This window comes from Excalfactoria chinensis, chromosome 1, assembly GCF_039878825.1.
Source record: "Excalfactoria chinensis isolate bCotChi1 chromosome 1, bCotChi1.hap2, whole genome shotgun sequence".
Taxonomy (NCBI): Eukaryota; Metazoa; Chordata; class Aves; order Galliformes; family Phasianidae; genus Excalfactoria; species Excalfactoria chinensis.
In genome coordinates, this window is record NC_092825.1 from 151,792,651 (window position 1) to 151,811,288 (window position 18,638).

Here is an 18,638-nt window from a genome sequence, read left to right on the forward strand (position 1 = left end):
TCTGCAGAGACAATTCCTGCAGTGTTTCCCAGAAAAGCAATCTCAACAAGTGATTTGTACAGTTGTTTCCAGAGATTCACCATGAAAATAGCTGTTAGTGACAAACCCTATATTAATATAAGTATCATACATCTGAGTATCTCAGAAGATATTAGCCCAAACCAGAATTTTAAATGAAAGCAGCTCTGATTAGATTGTTATAAAATCCTGAAAATATTAAAATAAAAGGAGCATCTACATTCTTCTTTTCAAAATGACTTCATACCTCAAACCAAGAAAAAAATGTGAAGCAATTTTATTTAAATATAGTTACTAGCTTGTAACACCATTTAAAAAAACAATTTAATTCGGACTTTTTTGTTTTCTTTTCTTGTGGTAAAAATGTTCTATACAAGTCCATAGCAAGAAAGTCTCTCATTAAAACTACATTCCTAAAACTCGACAAAGAAAATTCTCATAAGCCATATCTGTATTTCAAGCAAAACAGGTCCATGGATCTACTTGTTCTCAGCTTAAGAGGCACAGATTGCCTCAAGTTCTGCTTGCAAAGGTTGAAGTTTGTCACTGACTCGTCTTGGAAACAGTCAAGAGCAGTCAAAAGCAGCATCAGAAATTAAGCTAGTTAGGTAAATAGGGTGGGTCACCAGGATCAGTGTTCCTTCTCCACATTCTTTCTGTAGCTACAATAATGTAGCCTCACAAAGTTCAGAACCTTGCCGTTTCAGTTGCTTTTGGCAAAATAACTTTTGCATGACTTCAGCAGATCTGCCTGATAATGATAAATTCCTCTCAAAATAAAGGCTGAAAGTTGATGTTCCTTCCATGTATGTAAACCATTATGATTGGAAATAACTGTATTCGTGAGTTTGCTTAAAATTTTAAAATACATATCTATGAAGTTTATCACCATGTTGTATGGAAATCGATGGGCATGAATATATGAATTCACGCTTTTCAGAACAAGCCAATACAAATAGTTTTTATGTACTCAATCACTGATTCTCCAAACCCTAAAGAACAGGCAGAGCTTTCAAAATACATTATTGCAGTTGAAACCTTAATAGAAAAGAATAATAAAATGACTAAGACAGCATCTCCTGTCAAAGAGACCTGCCTATTTTTTTGCTTATTCTGTCTTTCCAGTTTCTCAGCACCACTGAAGACCTGGTCATGGATGTTGGCTGTACTGTTTTCCAAACAAAACCAATGTTCTTAAATATACTGCATTTGCCTACAGTAAGCTTCACACACATTTGGTAGTTTCAGAATGATGCAATTGTTTTACACTTCACTAAATCAGACTGCTGTTTTCTAAATTTAGTGATTTAGTTCACAGCAGGAATGAAATACCAGAAGAACCCTAAGATGACTGCTTTGGTACACTGATAGTAGGATTCTCATTTAATGCACAGTCTATTTGAAAAGAAGACCCAATTTGCTTTTTGAAACAATGCTACGACTGCATATTGAAATGAATAGCTGTTATAAGTGGTCTCAGTGATAATTCTGGAAGTAAAACATCTAACACCCAGTGCATCACATCTGCACTTATTTACTTGCCAGTACAATTTAGCAGAACTGACCACAGTGATTTACAGTTTTTAAGAAATGGACTCCAGTTCAAATCCAACAAACTATGCAAACCTTCTAGTATCAACTGATAGCTAAGAACTTCCACATTGTGCAGCCTGTGTTCTAAGTTTCCAAATGTTTTTTAAGTTGCTTATTAGATGCATTATAATTCTCAAGGATCCATTAAGGCATAAAAAACATTCAGCACTTGCTAAGATTTGACTAATCTGTCTAAACAGAATTATGTATAAGCATTCAGAAATTTAGCAGAATTAATTGAACCACTTAATTTATAGCACCAACACATGAATCAAGCACAATTCTATCTTTACAAAACTATCTCATATGTACCATATCAATCAATTAAACCATCAAAATAAAGCTTAAAAGGGGCTTGCAAGGTACATCAGTCTTCCGGTGCTTCTGTAAAAGAACTAGTAGAATTTCAACTTTTTTTTCATAATCACATAAGATTCAAAGATATAGCTTAGATTTAAAAGTACAGTTCAATATACAATTTTTTTTTTTCAAGCATCGATAATAACTGGAAATAGTAGAACAATATGAAGCAATAAATACAGAGTTTAAAGTACAGAAAAGTCAGAAACCACAATTTAACAGGTTACGTGTGTGTACCTATATACAGATTTATGCTGTTTTATTTTCTTGGGAAAGTACCCATGTGCATCTTTTGGTATTAGTTTTTGCTTAAATTACTTTCCTGTACCTTCTCATGTGTTTCTATTTCCAGAATGTAAAGATTCCTCAAAAGAGAATATTTACCTAAAATTATTTAGAAAAATGTCTTTTGAAACTACTGAGTTTCTTCTCCCTCTCAATCTTATAATCATAGCTCATAAAAACATAAAAGGCAAACTTGTTAATTTTGGCCTTCAGCAACTTTGAGAAAGAAAAACAGAAAATAAAGTCAATTGCTATTCACAATTTCACTCAATAATGAGCAGAAAAATCATAACGTTTCACTAATGCTAGCCGCCTAAAGCCTAAACTTGAAGCTGAATCCTGCCTGCTTCTGAGAAATAGGACATTTACTTCCACTTTTATAGAGACAGGATTAGACCAAAATCAATTCAGAATGAATAAAAATCATAACACGCCAGTTGTGTTATCTAAAAAAAAAATGGATGCTCGGTAAAAAGAAGGCAAGGCAAAGAATAGAATAGTGCACTGTGGTTTTATTGGTGGCAGCAAAGACAATTTGCTTCTTTCATATGTAAAAAGTATTTAGCTTCATTTAACTAAGAACTTTAAAAAAGTCTCTTGTGGTATCAAGTTCAAATTCCTTCTGCTCATATCAGCTTTCTTTGTCCCACCCTGTTGCTTGGAAAAAGTCAGTTCTTCTAGAAGTCTTCATCAAGTTGGAGCTGCCAGTGAATTTTCCCTCAACCAGAGAAGATCACTAAATGAAAAAGAATAAAAGAAAAAAACAAGAATAGATAAGCCCCAAAACACTTTGTACAACTTCACTGCTGTTTCTATTTTTTTTTTTTTCCATTCCTGCTTCTTTGTACTTATATGTCTTTAGATAAAGTCAGAAGATTGCACCTCAATGTTATATCTGTTATATACATATGATTGGTATAACACAAGGAAAGAACACTTGCTGACAATGATTTCTTACAAAATTCAATTTTCCATTAGTACAGACTTTAATACACATTTTGTAGCAAGTTTGAAAAGGTGTATATTAATTCTGTCACTGAGCAAAGGAAGACCTCAGAATCACATAGTGACCAAGCACTCATAGCTTCATCCTCTTAGGTTCTTCCTAACTCCTCCAAAAGCCATAACTCTTCAAAACGCACATTTCTGATTACTTATTCTCCTTGTATTACATATTACCATAACACTTTACCCAGGACATGTAGGCTCAGTTAGTATTTTGTTACTGTTAGCCCCACGTTTCATACCTTTATACTCTAAGAGGAATACATTAATTTTTGGATCTTCTGAAACTAATATTTAACTACTCTGACCCTAAATAATATAGAATGAATTCAAAGGATCCCAATGCAGTGCTCTGAGAAAATCCTGAGCTACTGTTCTCTGTCTCATTACTGGATATTAATAAACCACCACTTCTAGGCCCAATGTATCATTCTGAGGTATTGACCTGTCATGGTTTTGTTTTTTATAAATTGTTAAGAAAATAAGGTTGCTAATCGCTCACGACTATATATATGTGTGTGTGTGTGTAATAAGCATAATGTAATGATGTAGAATAAGGGGTGGAATGTCATGGTTTTGCAATGTTGTAATTTTGCTATCAGTATTCCACATCATAACATCATGTTAAGCATAGATAATTTTGGCGAATCTGCTGCTCATAGAAAGAAGACTACATGTCCCAGGGAGCACCACGGTCAGTCATATGACCAGGACTATATAATCTCACTTCAGTGCTGGACTTGCGCTCTTGGATCCTGCCAGCCAGGGGGAGAGCCGTGTGGGAGCGTTCCAGCCGTTTCGCCTAGAGTTACAGTAGGCCTCTCGGTTTCGGGACTCACTCTCTCTTATTTTATTTGATTCGTTAGCTTTAATTCCAATTATATTGTATTATATTGTGTTATTCTGTATTCCAATATAGTATTAGTAAATAAGTGTGCCTACTTAGATCGCTGCTGCTGTATTTATTTCCTTTTCCCTGTTTTTCTTTTCCTTCTGGGCCAGCGGCCTGCGGGCCGACTGCCCCCCTGTCATGGGTGCAGGTAGATTTTAGGCTAACCCGTGACATGACCCAAATACTCCATTGCTCTGCCTTCATATTAACAAGCAAGATAGGACTTTCCTGCAAGTGTGCAGCAACTGTTCTTAAGATTTGAGGTGGGAAGTTCTTGAGAAGCACATGAACTCTATTAAAACAAAAACAAAAAAATACCTCAGGAATTTAAAATATTTCCTCACATTTATGACCCCATTGCCTTGTAGACACGAACTATGGTAATTGTCAATAACAATCTCAGATTTGCAAGGGCAACTTCAATACCTAAATGAGTATGCTGGAAATTAATTGAGGAAGTGGTACATTATTATACCAGTGCTAATAAGCTCATCCTGTGAAGTGGTAAAACATCGTCCAGGCTGGTGTAAGCTTTGAGTGTGAGATGATATATCTACTACATGAACCATATGTTTTATCTTCTATATGTCTCAATCAAAATTAATATAAGTAAGGCCATCAAGCTTTACTTTTAGAATTGCCTGATTTGTTTCTGAAAATAGGAAACACCTTGACATTTTTAATTATTAAGTATTACAATACTAAAATTGTACACAATTTACCAATTTATAATATAGACATTAAGAGATGTTCTTCATCTCTTCTCAGGAAAAATCATTTAAGTTATTTACTTTACAAAATACAGAAGTATAGGGGATATTAAACCTCTCAGGGACTTGAGGTGTCAGAATTAATGGCCTGGTAAAGCATTTTTCAGTGGAAAGCTGTAGTAAAATTAACTTTAACAAAATTCCTTAAAAACTTCTCCTGCTACATCATGTCTTCATCAAGAACTTTAAGAAATATGCATGTGTTATTCTTTCAGAAGCTATGGAATAAAAAGGAGGAAAAAACACATAAAAATCCACTTTGATGAAGTGACATTGAATATTATTGAGCCTTCCATTTAACACCACTGTACAGGTTTAGATGAACTGGAAACAAACCAGAAAGGACTATGATTGATTTTCTTCCTACATTTAAAATGAGAGGAACCAACTGCGTCCTCCATTTAATTTTTGTTAAGTTAATAGAAAGTTAATAGATTTTTATTACTGATTTCTCTCCAGCTCCACAGTCTTGAATGACTTCTTTTGGTCACATTATGCACTTCCAAATTCCACTTAATTATAAAAAATACAGCAGCATGAGATTTACTATGGATAACTGTAATCCACTTCTGATAAATAATTACCACATTGTCAGGCTGAAAGTTTCCTTTATCTACCAAAATAGGTAAATGGGATCAGCTCATTTTCATTTTCAAAGAAAGCTGGAATAAAACCCACAGAGAGCAAACACCTTTGTCTTATAAGACTTGTTCCCTACTCTCCAAAAAATCTTTCACTCTTCTTGAGATGCAAGAATAATTACCATTTGGGATGTCTGTCTTATCCTTCCCTCCCACCTCACAAAAGTCAAACACAGCCTTCCAGATTTATACTGTGCAATTTGAAAATACCAAAATTATTACCTAAACACACACACACACACACAAGTTTTGACAGTCAATATGCTCTATACCGAGCATATTCCATTAGCCTGATCACACTGACATCTCCCTGAGATGACAGACTTAGTTTAGAACCCAAGTCAGTGCATATACCCAAGTTATTTCTGCATAATTAAAATTATTTCATGAAATGCTTATTGATAGTGATTCATATACTTAAAATAGAAAATATTAGGATACAGAAAAAACACAGAATAATTATCACCTTGGGAAGAGTTAAGAGTATTGTACTTGTACTGACAGCAATCCCCCAGACAAAAAAACAGTATGCTAGAATATAGTCAAAAAAGCAAAATCATATTATTGCATGTCAAACAAACTAAAAGCTGCAGAGATCAGCAGCATCTATTAAGCCAGACAGAGGTGAAAGAATGAAAAAAAAACAAAAGAAATTAAAAGAGACTAGGAAAAAATAAAAATAAAAAAAATCAGCTGGTACATAAAAAAATTAGATGCAAAACACAGACACTGTAGGTATCAAGCACTGCAACTTTGCAATGATTTCTTTATTCAGATTACACATTTAATGAATATTTAAAAATTAAATATTTTAAAAAAGGTATAACGAATGTGGTACAGCATACTTGATTTGATCGTTTGTTTTTTTTTAATGAGGGAAAAAAACGTTATGTAGGAATTTTACATCATATATTAATTACATATTATATATATATACAGTATTATATATATGTGTGTGTGTGTGTTATAATTATATATAATCATATATTAATTATAGTAATTATAGTAATTACAATAACATTCATTCAAAATGCTCATAGCCTACTAACCAGTGCTGAGGGCTGTTATACAAACCAACTAACAGCAAATTTGTAGAAAGTTCTTTCACAGAACTCACAAAGACAGAAGATCACTAAAGTACTAAAAAATTCAGGTCTCCTATTCTTGAAATCAAAATCCATAAATAAAATGTCAATATGGTATATTTACCGTTTAATTCTTATTAATCAGTTTCTAGCTCTTGGGGGTTGATAAAATTGTTGAGTAGGTCGTGTGGACCGCCTTGGCTGACCATCCCCTCCTCTGCGGAATTCTAGAGTTTGTTCATATGTTTCTTCTTCATCCTCCTGTAGGTAAATAGCATTGTTTAAAATGTAAGAGTAGGTACATGAGTAGTTATATATATACACACATATATATATATACACATTTTAAAAATGTACACACACATAAACAAATGCATGCACGCATAGGAACTGCTGCTTCTGAGGAAAACTAACAAAAAAAAAAAGAATCTCAAAACTCAGTCCTCAAGGCAGTAGTAGAAGTCACTAAATATTTTCAGGAAAAAAAAAAATAGCACATATGTTAGAGCAGAAATTAATCTCCAAGAGATGTATTGGCAAACTCAAGAAGAAAAATAACCTTAGTAACCCGCCAGAGGAAAAGAAATATCAGTTTGCAGGACTTTAGAAATGTGTTTGAAATTAAATAAGAATTAAAGAACGGAAAGGCAAGGAACAAAGTCCAAGGAACAATCATAGTGGACAGCAATTTAGATATGAGTTTGCTACAAGCAGAAATACTAAATATAACCTCTGAATAATGAGACAAGATGTGTTATACATTTGTAATACAGCATTCACTCCTGGGAATCTCAATACCAGAAAAACACTGATAAATTATACAGAGTTCAAGAAAAAAACAAAAAAACAAACAAAAACAAACAAACAAAAAAACCAGAAATAATTGGTTGAGATTTTTAAGAGCATCAGACTTTATAAAAAAAGGCAAATGGAAACATTAAATTATGCACTGCTTGTAAATATATATATGTACATGTATATATATTCATTCTTGAGCATGAGTTTCTCAAATAGTTTATCATTGAAGTAGCTATTATTTTTCATTTATTTATTAACTATCCTAAAACCAAACTCCAAGAAGCATGTGGCTTACTAGGAGTGTGGTAGGTAAACCATTTCTGGGAAAAGTATTGAGTATATAATTCTTAATTTCCTTTCACTCACGATATAAGAATGTAGAGAAACACGGACTAAGAATATTTAATAATTATGAATTCATCAACAACCTCAACATCAAGCAGTGGTAATAGAGTGCAACGTGCATATAATGAAGAACAAGCAAACTAGAGCAGAAAAATATTTCACTGTAAGAGGCTGAAAGAAAGATGTATAACCTAGGTTTCTTTGTAAACAAAACAAAACAAAACCATGTCTTCTTCAAGAAACCGCACCTCACTCTGAATCAGCTTAAATGCTGGTCAACACACATTTTGAAACTAACAGTGCCACATATTATCCCTGATGGCAAGATCAGCTATTTAAAAGACACGTCTGTGGTTATTGCTGCATTTCAAGAACAGCTATTATTCCAGGTTAGGAAATATAGCAAGTGATTTCCCTACTACTGAAAGTCTGCAATAACTGTAAAAAACAGAATTTTAACACAGTGAAATAGGGAATAATCAAATAATTTTAGTTTCAGTGCAGCCACAGGCTGAGAACTACTGAATTTTGCTATAAAACTTACTTTTCCCAGTGCATTTCTCCAATTTTTTTTTTTTTCAGCACTACTCCCACATACAAAAACGTTCAGGGAGACTAATTACACAAAAGAAAGATATATGAAAGTAGAGGTCTAGCAAAAAAAACAAAACAAACAAACAAAAAAACCAAACAAACAAAAAAACCACACATTTTGCAGTAGTCATCTCCCATCACCACCACCAACAAAATTATATTAGCGTCAAGAAATAAAAAGATAAGATAGAAGCATGAAGTTACATCAGTACCACAAGTTCTCTCAAGATTTTTTCCAAAAGAATCTCTCCAGACGATGCTCAAAACTATCCTCCCTATTCTGGAACCGTATCTAGCCTTTGTAGGCTAAAATGAAGTTCTCAAGTGCGTTCATCTTTGTGTCTTACGTTCTTCCAGTTAAAAATTTCACCCATCCAAATATTATTATCCGACAGTCTCTTAGGTCACACATCTTGAAGCCTTACTAGCTAGCTGCTTGCTTTCAAATCAGCTGCTTGTGACTCATTCTAAATTATACAATTTCCCACCTACTTATACATTAAAGATCTGAATACATTTTCTTTTCTTTCTTTTAAGTTGGCCACCACCTCTGACACTTGCTACCTCCGTGGAGTAAATTTGATTATCTTGTTCCTTCAGCTTATTAAAAGTTATTTGTTAAAATACTCAGGAATCAGGGACTGAGTTTTCTAGTACTTAGCTATGTAGGTAGCAAACATGCAAGCAAAACTCTGTCTACAAGCACAATGGCAAAAAATATGAGCAACTGGCAGATTTGTAGAAAAAAAAAAAAACAAAAAACAAAAAACAAAGCACAAAAAAATTATTCCAGTAACAGGTTCAGATGGCATCAGAGACTGATGGATAACTGCATTATTTAGGTATTTGAAATGAGATAGCAAATAAAGGAGCATAAATCACTGAGAATTTCAGCTTCTGTTCAAAGGCTTGCCAAAACAATCTGCTGATGCTTATGCTATTTTAATTCCCTCTCATAAGACACATAAGGGCTTAATAAGTGTAAAATGAGAATATGTACACACAGTGCTTTTTATTTTGGACCCACGTATTCTCAAGAGGTTTTACCTGCACCATACTTTATCAGCTAGGCTTACTTTTACATTGAAAATTCAATGGATTTCACCGCTGCAGAATGAAGCTGTAAATCCAACATTTAATAAACTTTAAAAACTAATTTACTTTTAAAATTATCAGTACTTGAGTAGAGTAGGTTTTTATTTCGTGAAAAGGTTTTTCAATGAATATATGAACAGTTGAAAATACGAAAAGGTTTTTCAATGAACATATAACGTTCTCGGAGTGAATACTTATTTTGAGTCAGATCCACAAGTACTTTGGCACTGAACACTGATAAGAATTCAAAGCTTGTGAAAGAAATTATTGAACAACTTCTTTTGAACTTTTCAGAGGATGATGACTTTATACACAGATATGAAATTAGCAACTCCAGACTTAGAACTGGAAGATCTTAATCAGGGTACTTATATATTTTTATCAGTGTACTTATATATTTTTACTATAGCATGTATAACTTCCAAGAACAATTATGTGGACAACAGTAAAGAGCAGGACTGAATTCACATATGCTTTTACTGCCTCATGTTCTGCTCATGTTTATTTAGTTGCAAGTTACAGCTGATCAGCTCCATCAGTTTGCTGTCTTCAAACAGGCTGCCTCCATCTACTCCTACTTAAGAACAGAAAATCTACTGCACTCTTCTGCTAAGACATTTCAATTGATCCTTGGAGAAGTTTTCAAAAAAAAAAATAAAATTAGTGTGTAACTCTCTGTGGGCTATTAAGAATGAATAGTAAAGCCTACACAAGGATGGATGAAGGAGCAGCACAAAGACAGAAATCACAGGAGAAAGAAGAGACTAGCCCAAGAAAGCATTTTCTCTTTCAGTATTATAAAATGACTGTTTGAATTTAAGCTGTAATTTTAACTTCACCCACACACTCAATGTGTGGAAAACTTGCTGGAATCAGTACAAAACCCACAGTGTTTCCTTTCTTGAAAAATGAACTACACTCTTTCATCTGCATTTCAGCCCCCATTTCCTGGGCCAGATTTTATGCCTCTCTGTACTGCCCACTGTGCTGGCAACAGCTGTACCTTGCTGTTAACACATCAAATGACCGCTTGCTTTGTTTAATTCCTTTCTTAAATCTTGTTTCTCTTGCCTAATCACAGAGTTTTGATCTTGAGTACTTTAAGTCTTGATTTTTGTAGTTTCTATTTACCTATGCTTGTATCAATCAAAAACAGACCATAGGATTTTCCAGATATATTAAAAAACACAAAGTAAAAACAAAAACAAACAAAAACCCATCATACCATAGCCATAAAGAAAAAATATCACAATTTTCCTACAAAAAGCTAAAAGTAATCTTTAAAACTGCAATAGATTGTGTATCTGATATGTGGAAGAAAACTTGTTGTTTGAACTGTCTATCATATTCCCTTAAGCTTTTAATAAGGCTTTATCTGAATCTGTAAATGGATTCTTCAAATTACAGAAGGAAAAGGATTTTGTGGAAAAAAAAAAAAGAAAAAAAAGAAAAAAAAGAAAAAAAAAAAAAAAAAAAAGGAGGAAAAGATTAAATTTAAACTTATATCTTCTTAAAAGCACCTTAGGGCATCATTTTAAAAATTGAGGCATGAAAAGTACAAATAAAAAAAGAAATTACCATTGATGTACATTTTCCAAGAATCTTAATCAAGGACTTATTGTGTGGCAAGAGCATTTTTTAAGCATCAATTACAGAATAACTCAACATATTTGTTGTTAATTTTCTTCATGAGTTATGCTAATTGCAGCACGGTACTGTATTACTTCTGCATAGAATCTGTAAAATAGAATGCCCACCACTTGCATATCCTTTCAACATACTAAACTAGGATTATCTTCATCTCTTCTTCTTAAATTGGATGAAATTTTGATGCACTTTACAAATACAACACTACACTCTACCTTCAAGCCCTGTGCAAAATCTTTTACACAATAAATTCAGTTTTACATTATGTAAGAACAGCCAAACTCAAAAAAGACTGACAATGAATTAAAATCAAGTTGCCATAATGTCAGCGAATAACAAAAAACAAAACAGAACCCATAAAAACCTTGGGAGGGTACATGTTTTTCTGAACATACATGGACAACAAAGAAAACATACTCCTAACTTTGGTACATAAAACTAGGTGGTGTGGAAATAACACATTAACATTTGCGGCTTTTTATTTTCAAAACCAAAACCTCCCATTGGCACTTCCCTGAACAGTCACTCCTTTAAAAACAGAAGTAAATTAATGAATGATAATAAATCTTTTCATTTCATTTTCACTAAACAAACGTTAGAAGCCAAATAATGGTTAGTTCTTGTATGGTTCTACGAAGCATACTTCAGATCAAGCAATTTATCTTAAGTGAACTTAAGATAGTAAGGGTATAACAAATGATTCAGAAATCCTTAAAAAAATGCAGTAATAAAGTTTCAATTGAATTTAATTTTCTTTTTCCTCTGCTGAAAATCTAAGTTGTGACAAAATCAGAAGAGCTCTGAACACAGCTCATTTTCAATAGATACTGTTAGGATAAACTAACAGTTCTGAGAATTAACTAAATGTTCTGAGTTTTGAGTGAATCAAGAAACATGTGATAATCAAATGATGCAAAAATTGCTGATTCTCCAGAAAAATCAAGGAACGCAAAACAGATGAATGAGGAGGTGAATTATACATATTGGATGTGATACAGCTAACAGTTAGCTTGGACTAAGACATCTGAACTTCCTAGTAATTCATTGCTTTTCTTCAACTCTGAAGACATTCTCAAAAACATTCATTTATTTTCTAAATAAACTGCATCTCAATTACATTCCCATAAAACTAGGATAGTGTAAAGCTAGAGCACGATCATCCTACGGACAATTTGTTAGCTCATCTGTTCCCCTTAAGGGTACCGCACAAATTATCCACAATTGTGTTTATTCTCTATAGCACAAAAATAAATCTGTAACCCTTGTTGTAAGGTTTGGGCTTGTGATGCAGACATCCTCTCATGCAAGTTGTCATTATGTTCACTACATAAAAGAAGTCATAAATGTTAAAAGTTCCTCTGAAAAACATATTTGAGCCACTCACACCATAACACAAAAGCAACAAAAAATACTAAATTCTACTAGTAAGCGCTTGTTCACACTGAGCAAAATGTGAAGATCCAACTATGCATATTTAAAGTTTATTTTTGAAGAAATTTTTATTTTTAAATGAAAAGATACTGGAGTGAACTCTGCCACAGGAAGGACATTCACCCAGCAGACACATCAAATTTTATCAATTCAGCATGAGAAAAAAAAAAAATCTACAAACAATAAATGTATTTAAAAAATAGCCAGCATGTAACACACAGCAACATGAAATCGTTACTATCATGAGTAAACAATCTTTTTTTTTTTTTTGTTTTTAAACTATAACAGCAAATTAGGGATCCACATCCCCCTCTTTTCCCACAGTCAACACTTAGTTCTTCCCTCCTCCACTCTTATTTGTTTCTTTAAATAAACTATCCATCCAGTTTTCCAGAACATAAAGTTGAAAGATGACCTCAAGAAAGGTTTGGTTTATCCAGGTTATACAGTAATAGAGCTAAACATATTTACACAAAGAGTACCTGAAACTCTATGCTCAGCATTCAGCTTCCTTGCACTAACTGCATTCTTAAGCAACTCATTCACTTCTGGAGGGGAAAAGCAGCACTTACTGTTCTGCAAAATGTAGTATGTAATCAGAAAATTCTGCCAACAAATATTCAGGGAAAAAAAACAAACAAAAACCACTAAGTGGTGATATGAGTAATTATCTATGCCCTGTTGTTGGAGCATGAAACCGCCACAAAAATCCAAACAGAAAGAGATCAGTGAGCTTCAGTGACATTTTAGGTGAATCTTTCCAATTTTCAGCAGATGGCAACACACAACAACAGACAATTGCATTATCAGTAAATATGCATTACTAAATATAGCAACATTTCTGCAAGAACTGTGTTTGGGACAGATAAGAATTTATTCTTCTGCATATAGACAAAAGTAGTTTTCACAGGAATATGATTAGTATTTCAAGGATTACACAGCATAAGTGTTGGAAAGGTATACCACTCAGATGTTGGGACTTGTTCATTAAAAAATAAATAAATAAAAATAAGTAAAAGAAGCACATAAGGTAATTCTACAAGTCTTTCCCCTGATGATATTGTTAGGTAAGATATCATTGCTATATTAAGACACAGCTTCTCCATTTTCCTCTTAAAATACCTTCAAACAATATTTAAAGGCAGATAAACTGGGAACAATGAAATGTGAAAGAGGCGGGGAAATTAAAACAGGAAGAAAGATGGCAAGCACTGCCCAGCCATTTTTACACAACTAACCTCTTTTACATATTTCAAGAGGAACAACAGTGCCTAAACAGCGTTCAACCTCAAAAAACTCAATATAGAGAAAGTCACATAATGAAAAATAAAGAATATTTCTCACATAAAAGAATAAAATACAGTACTTAAAATAAGTCCAGACATGCTAATCCACAACACAAGTCAGATTAAAAGACAGTGTTAGTGAGGAACAGTCTCTCAAAATAAACAACTAAAGGAGACCACATGGCATGATCTCCAAAACATCACTGTATGAAACTACGTTTAACAACATGTTAACAACATGAGGTAAAAATAGCAGACAAATGAAGTATCCTATTTTATCAGTCCTAACTTTTTATAATAGCTACACAAACTCTAAGAATGCATCTTTAACTGGATTTATACATCTGACAATTTGCAATATTTTACAGTCTAATGAATACAAAAGACTTGAATAAGAGACTAAAACATCCTGCAATGTCTGATAAACATTTGCCTAATGATACAGACAGAAAATGTAAAGCCATTGTTTTAGGTCCACTTAGTGCAAATTACCTCCTCTCAACTGAAATTTGCCTGCTTTTAGTTTATTAAAAACTAAACTGTGCTTCCTTAATCACCTTTAAGCATCCATTATTACATTTCAGCTGTGGGCCGTTAACTTCCAAGGGAACAATCAACCTGAGTTGTAATCATCCATCTGTACTCCAACACATACACAGGAAACTGCAGTCTGAAAAATGATCTAGTTTCTCAAAGGTGCTAAGGAAAAATACTATTGATTCATCATGACAAAAAAAAAAAATCATAATTCTTGTCTCTAAACTTAATGCAAAATTATATGTAAGAAAGCAAAAATAAATAAATAAAATTAAAAGAAGCCTAAGGTTTATTAAGTTCTGTCGCAGTCTAAAAGGACAATGGAAACTGAAGCCCATGTATTGCAAATATAGAAAAATCAGGCACATCACTACAAAATAAAAACCTAAATCTAAAATGCTTTAAAGGAGAGAGGACAAAACTTTCATGAAAACCAACTTAATAACTTTTTAGATTTAAAAAAAATTATAAGTATGCAGCATCGCAACCCAAACAAAGCATCGTCCAAAATACGAAAAAAAAGAGACTCCACAGCTTATCAGTAATTACAAACTGAAAAATTATTATAGAAGTTTTCTTACAGAACAGAAGCCAAACAACTAGAAATATTAACTTGTTCTGCTGCTATTATGGACAATTTTTCCACAGTAATCTTAGAATTAGCTGGTACAATTCTCTTTTAACATCCTCATTTTCACAGTAGTCAATGAGGAGAGAAGCTAGATAAAAGAGATCCAAGTGCGATGTTTACCTACTGCACCTACTTCAATACTTACATAGAAAAACTTATTGCTTGACACAAAACTCATTTAAAAAAAAAAGAAAGAAAAAAACATAGTGTGATGATAAGACTGTTCAGAACTCAGAGACACAGAAAAAAGCACCTTAAAGTAAGTATTTTACTGATATTAATCAAGATACTAAAATGGATTCAAAAATTCCACATAACAGCATACGTCTTCTCTATCTTAAGCACGGAGCTGTAGCCCTTTACCATTATTTTCAACATAGCCATGATGAAGGCTTCCAACACCTTCATAATGCTCACATAGCTTTACTTCTTCACTTACCTGAAATGAGGGATGGTTATGAGAAGGCCCTAAATTACAGCTTGATTTAATAGAATTCAGTACTTTTAGAAACTCTTATAGCTCTGTGAACTATAATAAACAACACTATGAAATTTAAGGTATCACCATAACAAGATAAAATGTCTGCCAAAATAAATGAGCTGTAGATCAAGACTCCCTGCTACTTTGTTTCCTCAATGCCTTCCCTGCTGGAGGGTCCAACACAGGTGAGTTGCAAGGCCACCACAGGACAAAACAGACTGCAGAAGAACTGGAATTACACATACTTTCACTTTTACTTACATACATATAAAATATTTTTATATAAATAATAATTTAAAGAAATAAATTATTAAAAATATTATATATAATTTATTTTGACTTTTTTATCTCGAAGCAGAAACACGGTACAAGCTTCAGGAAGAGAAAATTAAGCTAAACAACAGACTTCACTTTATAACTACCATTTTTAAGTAAAAAACTTAAAAATCTAGATCTAGCTTTTTTTGAGGACAGAGTAAGACCATAATATATGTAGTAGGAAAAACTTCCTTCATGCAACCATGGAAAATGGTAAAATAATCACAGGACAAACAGAGGAAGATGGCTTATCAAATGGAGGAATAAGGCTCTGTAAAAGCAAGGACCTAGCTTAGGGGAAAAAAGTCACAATATAAGCACTTAGGATACATATATTTTTGTCAACCTACAGAGGAAAAAAGTCCTACAAGTGAGAAAATAAAATTAAGACTTTAGTTTTAAAGTATTATCTTGACTTTATTTATTCGTTTTTTTTTTCCACAGAACAGATTACTTAAGTAAGTTAGGAAGAGCCTTAATGTTGTTTTTTAGTGCTTTTCAGTTGTTATTATAATCTTACATCTTTTTTAAGTAAGAAAAAACCACACACACACAAAGAAGAAATATATGTAGTTCTTATTTCTACTGTGGCTTTGTGGTGAATTTTGTTGTTGGGATTATATTATTTTCATTAAGTGACTCCTACTACATTGAGAGAAATAGAAGAACAAAGTGTTTCAGTGTTACACATAAGGCAGTAGAAAAGCTCTAAAACAGTGGAATCCAAATATAATTTTATTGTTAGAAACATTTTTAATTGCATGCCTCAGATACGTTTTGCATGCACTAAGTAAAAATAACTAAGTAAAAATATTTGTCCACTCCAGTAGACAAATTTCAACAGCTTATATTTGTTGGATAAACGTTCTGTATATCAGTTCTACAAAGTATCCTGGAGAAAGCAGTAAAGAATAAGCTAAAACTAAGAATAAATACATGCCTTTAAGTCAAAGCTTTAGAAAATTAGGACATCAGAACTCACACACTATGTATTTCTACATTAATAACAACAGGTCTTCAATACAAATGGCTAAGGACTTAGCTCACTACGGTCACCTGGATGTACTGAAATAAAACTCAGCATAATGCTTCTTAAAGAGAAAAAAAAGAAAAGACTGGAACAAGATCATCTAATAAAACAAGTTTCTAATAACATTGGTCAAAGAGAATTAATTAGTGCATTCAGTTTAAATTTTGTTTGTTCTCTTGTAAAGAGGAAATATGAAGTTAATTCTTTGTCATAAGATATAAGTAGTCATCGAGCAGCATGAGAACTGTTCTGCATTTGCCTATGTTGTCTAGTCACAATGTATTAACATGAATACCAACACACAGAAAAATTACCAACAGTGTTCAGCCTAAAAGGAAATCTTGAATATCATGTGATCAAAAACTGCAAGCACAGAATGAAAACTGCACATAGTATCTAAAAACATAAAGGGGATGAACAAGATTCAAACTAACTTTCCCCCAGAAAATTCCTATAGGGGTAAGGAACTTTAAGCAGCAAAGCAGAAAAAAAGTCAGAAAGAAAATTTAAAACTTCTGCTTACTGTTAATGGTTGGCATTTTTGTCACGTAACTTTAATGATCTACACTTAGTTGTCTGAATCTAAGCTATTCATCTAGGTTCTCTTGACAGAGAAAAACCTTAAGAAAGATACCCCTTATTTCTAAATAGACTGAAGGACTTTATTTCTCCTGAGTAACAACTGAAAAAGCCTCAGTGACTAGACCAAGATACAGCATTGCATTATAATCATGTTATTTCAGTGGCAGAATCGTCTCTCCATACCTTCTCCCACCATCCTGTGTCAGGATGTCAAGAAATTCTAAAATAAAACAAGGCTGATGAGAAAGCATTCAGTCTGTTTCAGCACATCCTGTGGCTATTAGACTGATGATCCAACATGGAGGGAGAGAGAACAAAAGGCAGAGATTAATAAGCGTTGGCACAAATAAGAAGAAAGGCCACTTCTTCACACTGGCACCTCAGTATTAGATTAACTTAGTCTTGACACCAGGTCAAGTTCTCAAAACAAGAGAGAATTTTCAGAGAGTTAAATAAAAGTCAATCCTTAAGATTATCATCAAAGATGATGAAAAAAGTATAGCAGTGACTTGTGCTACATTAAGCAAGGTATTACCAGCAGCAAGGAAGTAATCTTTCCCCTCTATTTAGTACTGGTAAGGCCACACCTGGAGCACTGCATCCAGTTCTGGGCTCCTCAGTACAAGAGAGACTCCAGCAGCTCAGGACCATGAAGATGATGATGGGACAAGAGCAACTCTAAGGAGAAGCTGAGACTGCTGGGCCTGTCCAGCCTCAGTAAGAAGAGGCTTGGGGGAAAGCTAATCAGCATATGTATACACAAGTACTTGAAGGTAAGGTGCAATAAGGACAGAGCCAGGCTCTTTTCAGTGATGCCTAGTGCCAAGACAAGAGGCAATAATGTTTGACTCCCAGTGCACTACATGATGTTATGATGTGGAATATCAGTAACCAAAAATCATAAAATCATTTCTAGCTTTAACAACCTAGAAATAAGATCAAAATAAGCACAGTCATACAGTAAAAAGCAGTTTATCACTGCACCTCAACTAGTGGGATAAAAAAAAAAAAAAGTTAATTTCCATAGACTGCAATGCTTCAACTCAGAAGTGCTTCAGAGACCTTTCTAAGTATAAAAAGGCCATCTCAGAGGACATGAGAGCATCTGAGACTTAAAAGCAACAACATAAATTAAAAGACCACTGGCAGAAAACAGAAGTTGACTATTAACAGCCTCTGCAGCAGTACTTACATGGCTATATGACTGAGAGGTA

At 33.4% G+C, this 18,638-nt stretch overlaps 1 protein-coding gene across 2 annotated transcripts in view; it reads right to left on the reverse strand.

Moving 5' to 3' along the window:
* Positions 1-323: 323 nt before the first annotated feature.
* Positions 324-18,638, reverse strand: part of TDRD3 (tudor domain containing 3) — a 92,624-nt gene continuing 74,309 nt past the window's right edge. For both annotated transcript variants that reach the window (XM_072361081.1, XM_072361089.1), the window contains exons 13-14: positions 6,774-6,910; positions 324-2,992 (exon numbers count right to left, since the gene is read on the reverse strand). In XM_072361081.1, coding sequence (XP_072217182.1) covers positions 6,791-6,910 — 120 coding nt within the window. In that variant the 3' untranslated portion in view covers positions 324-2,992; positions 6,774-6,790. The remainder of the gene's footprint in view (positions 2,993-6,773; positions 6,911-18,638) is intronic.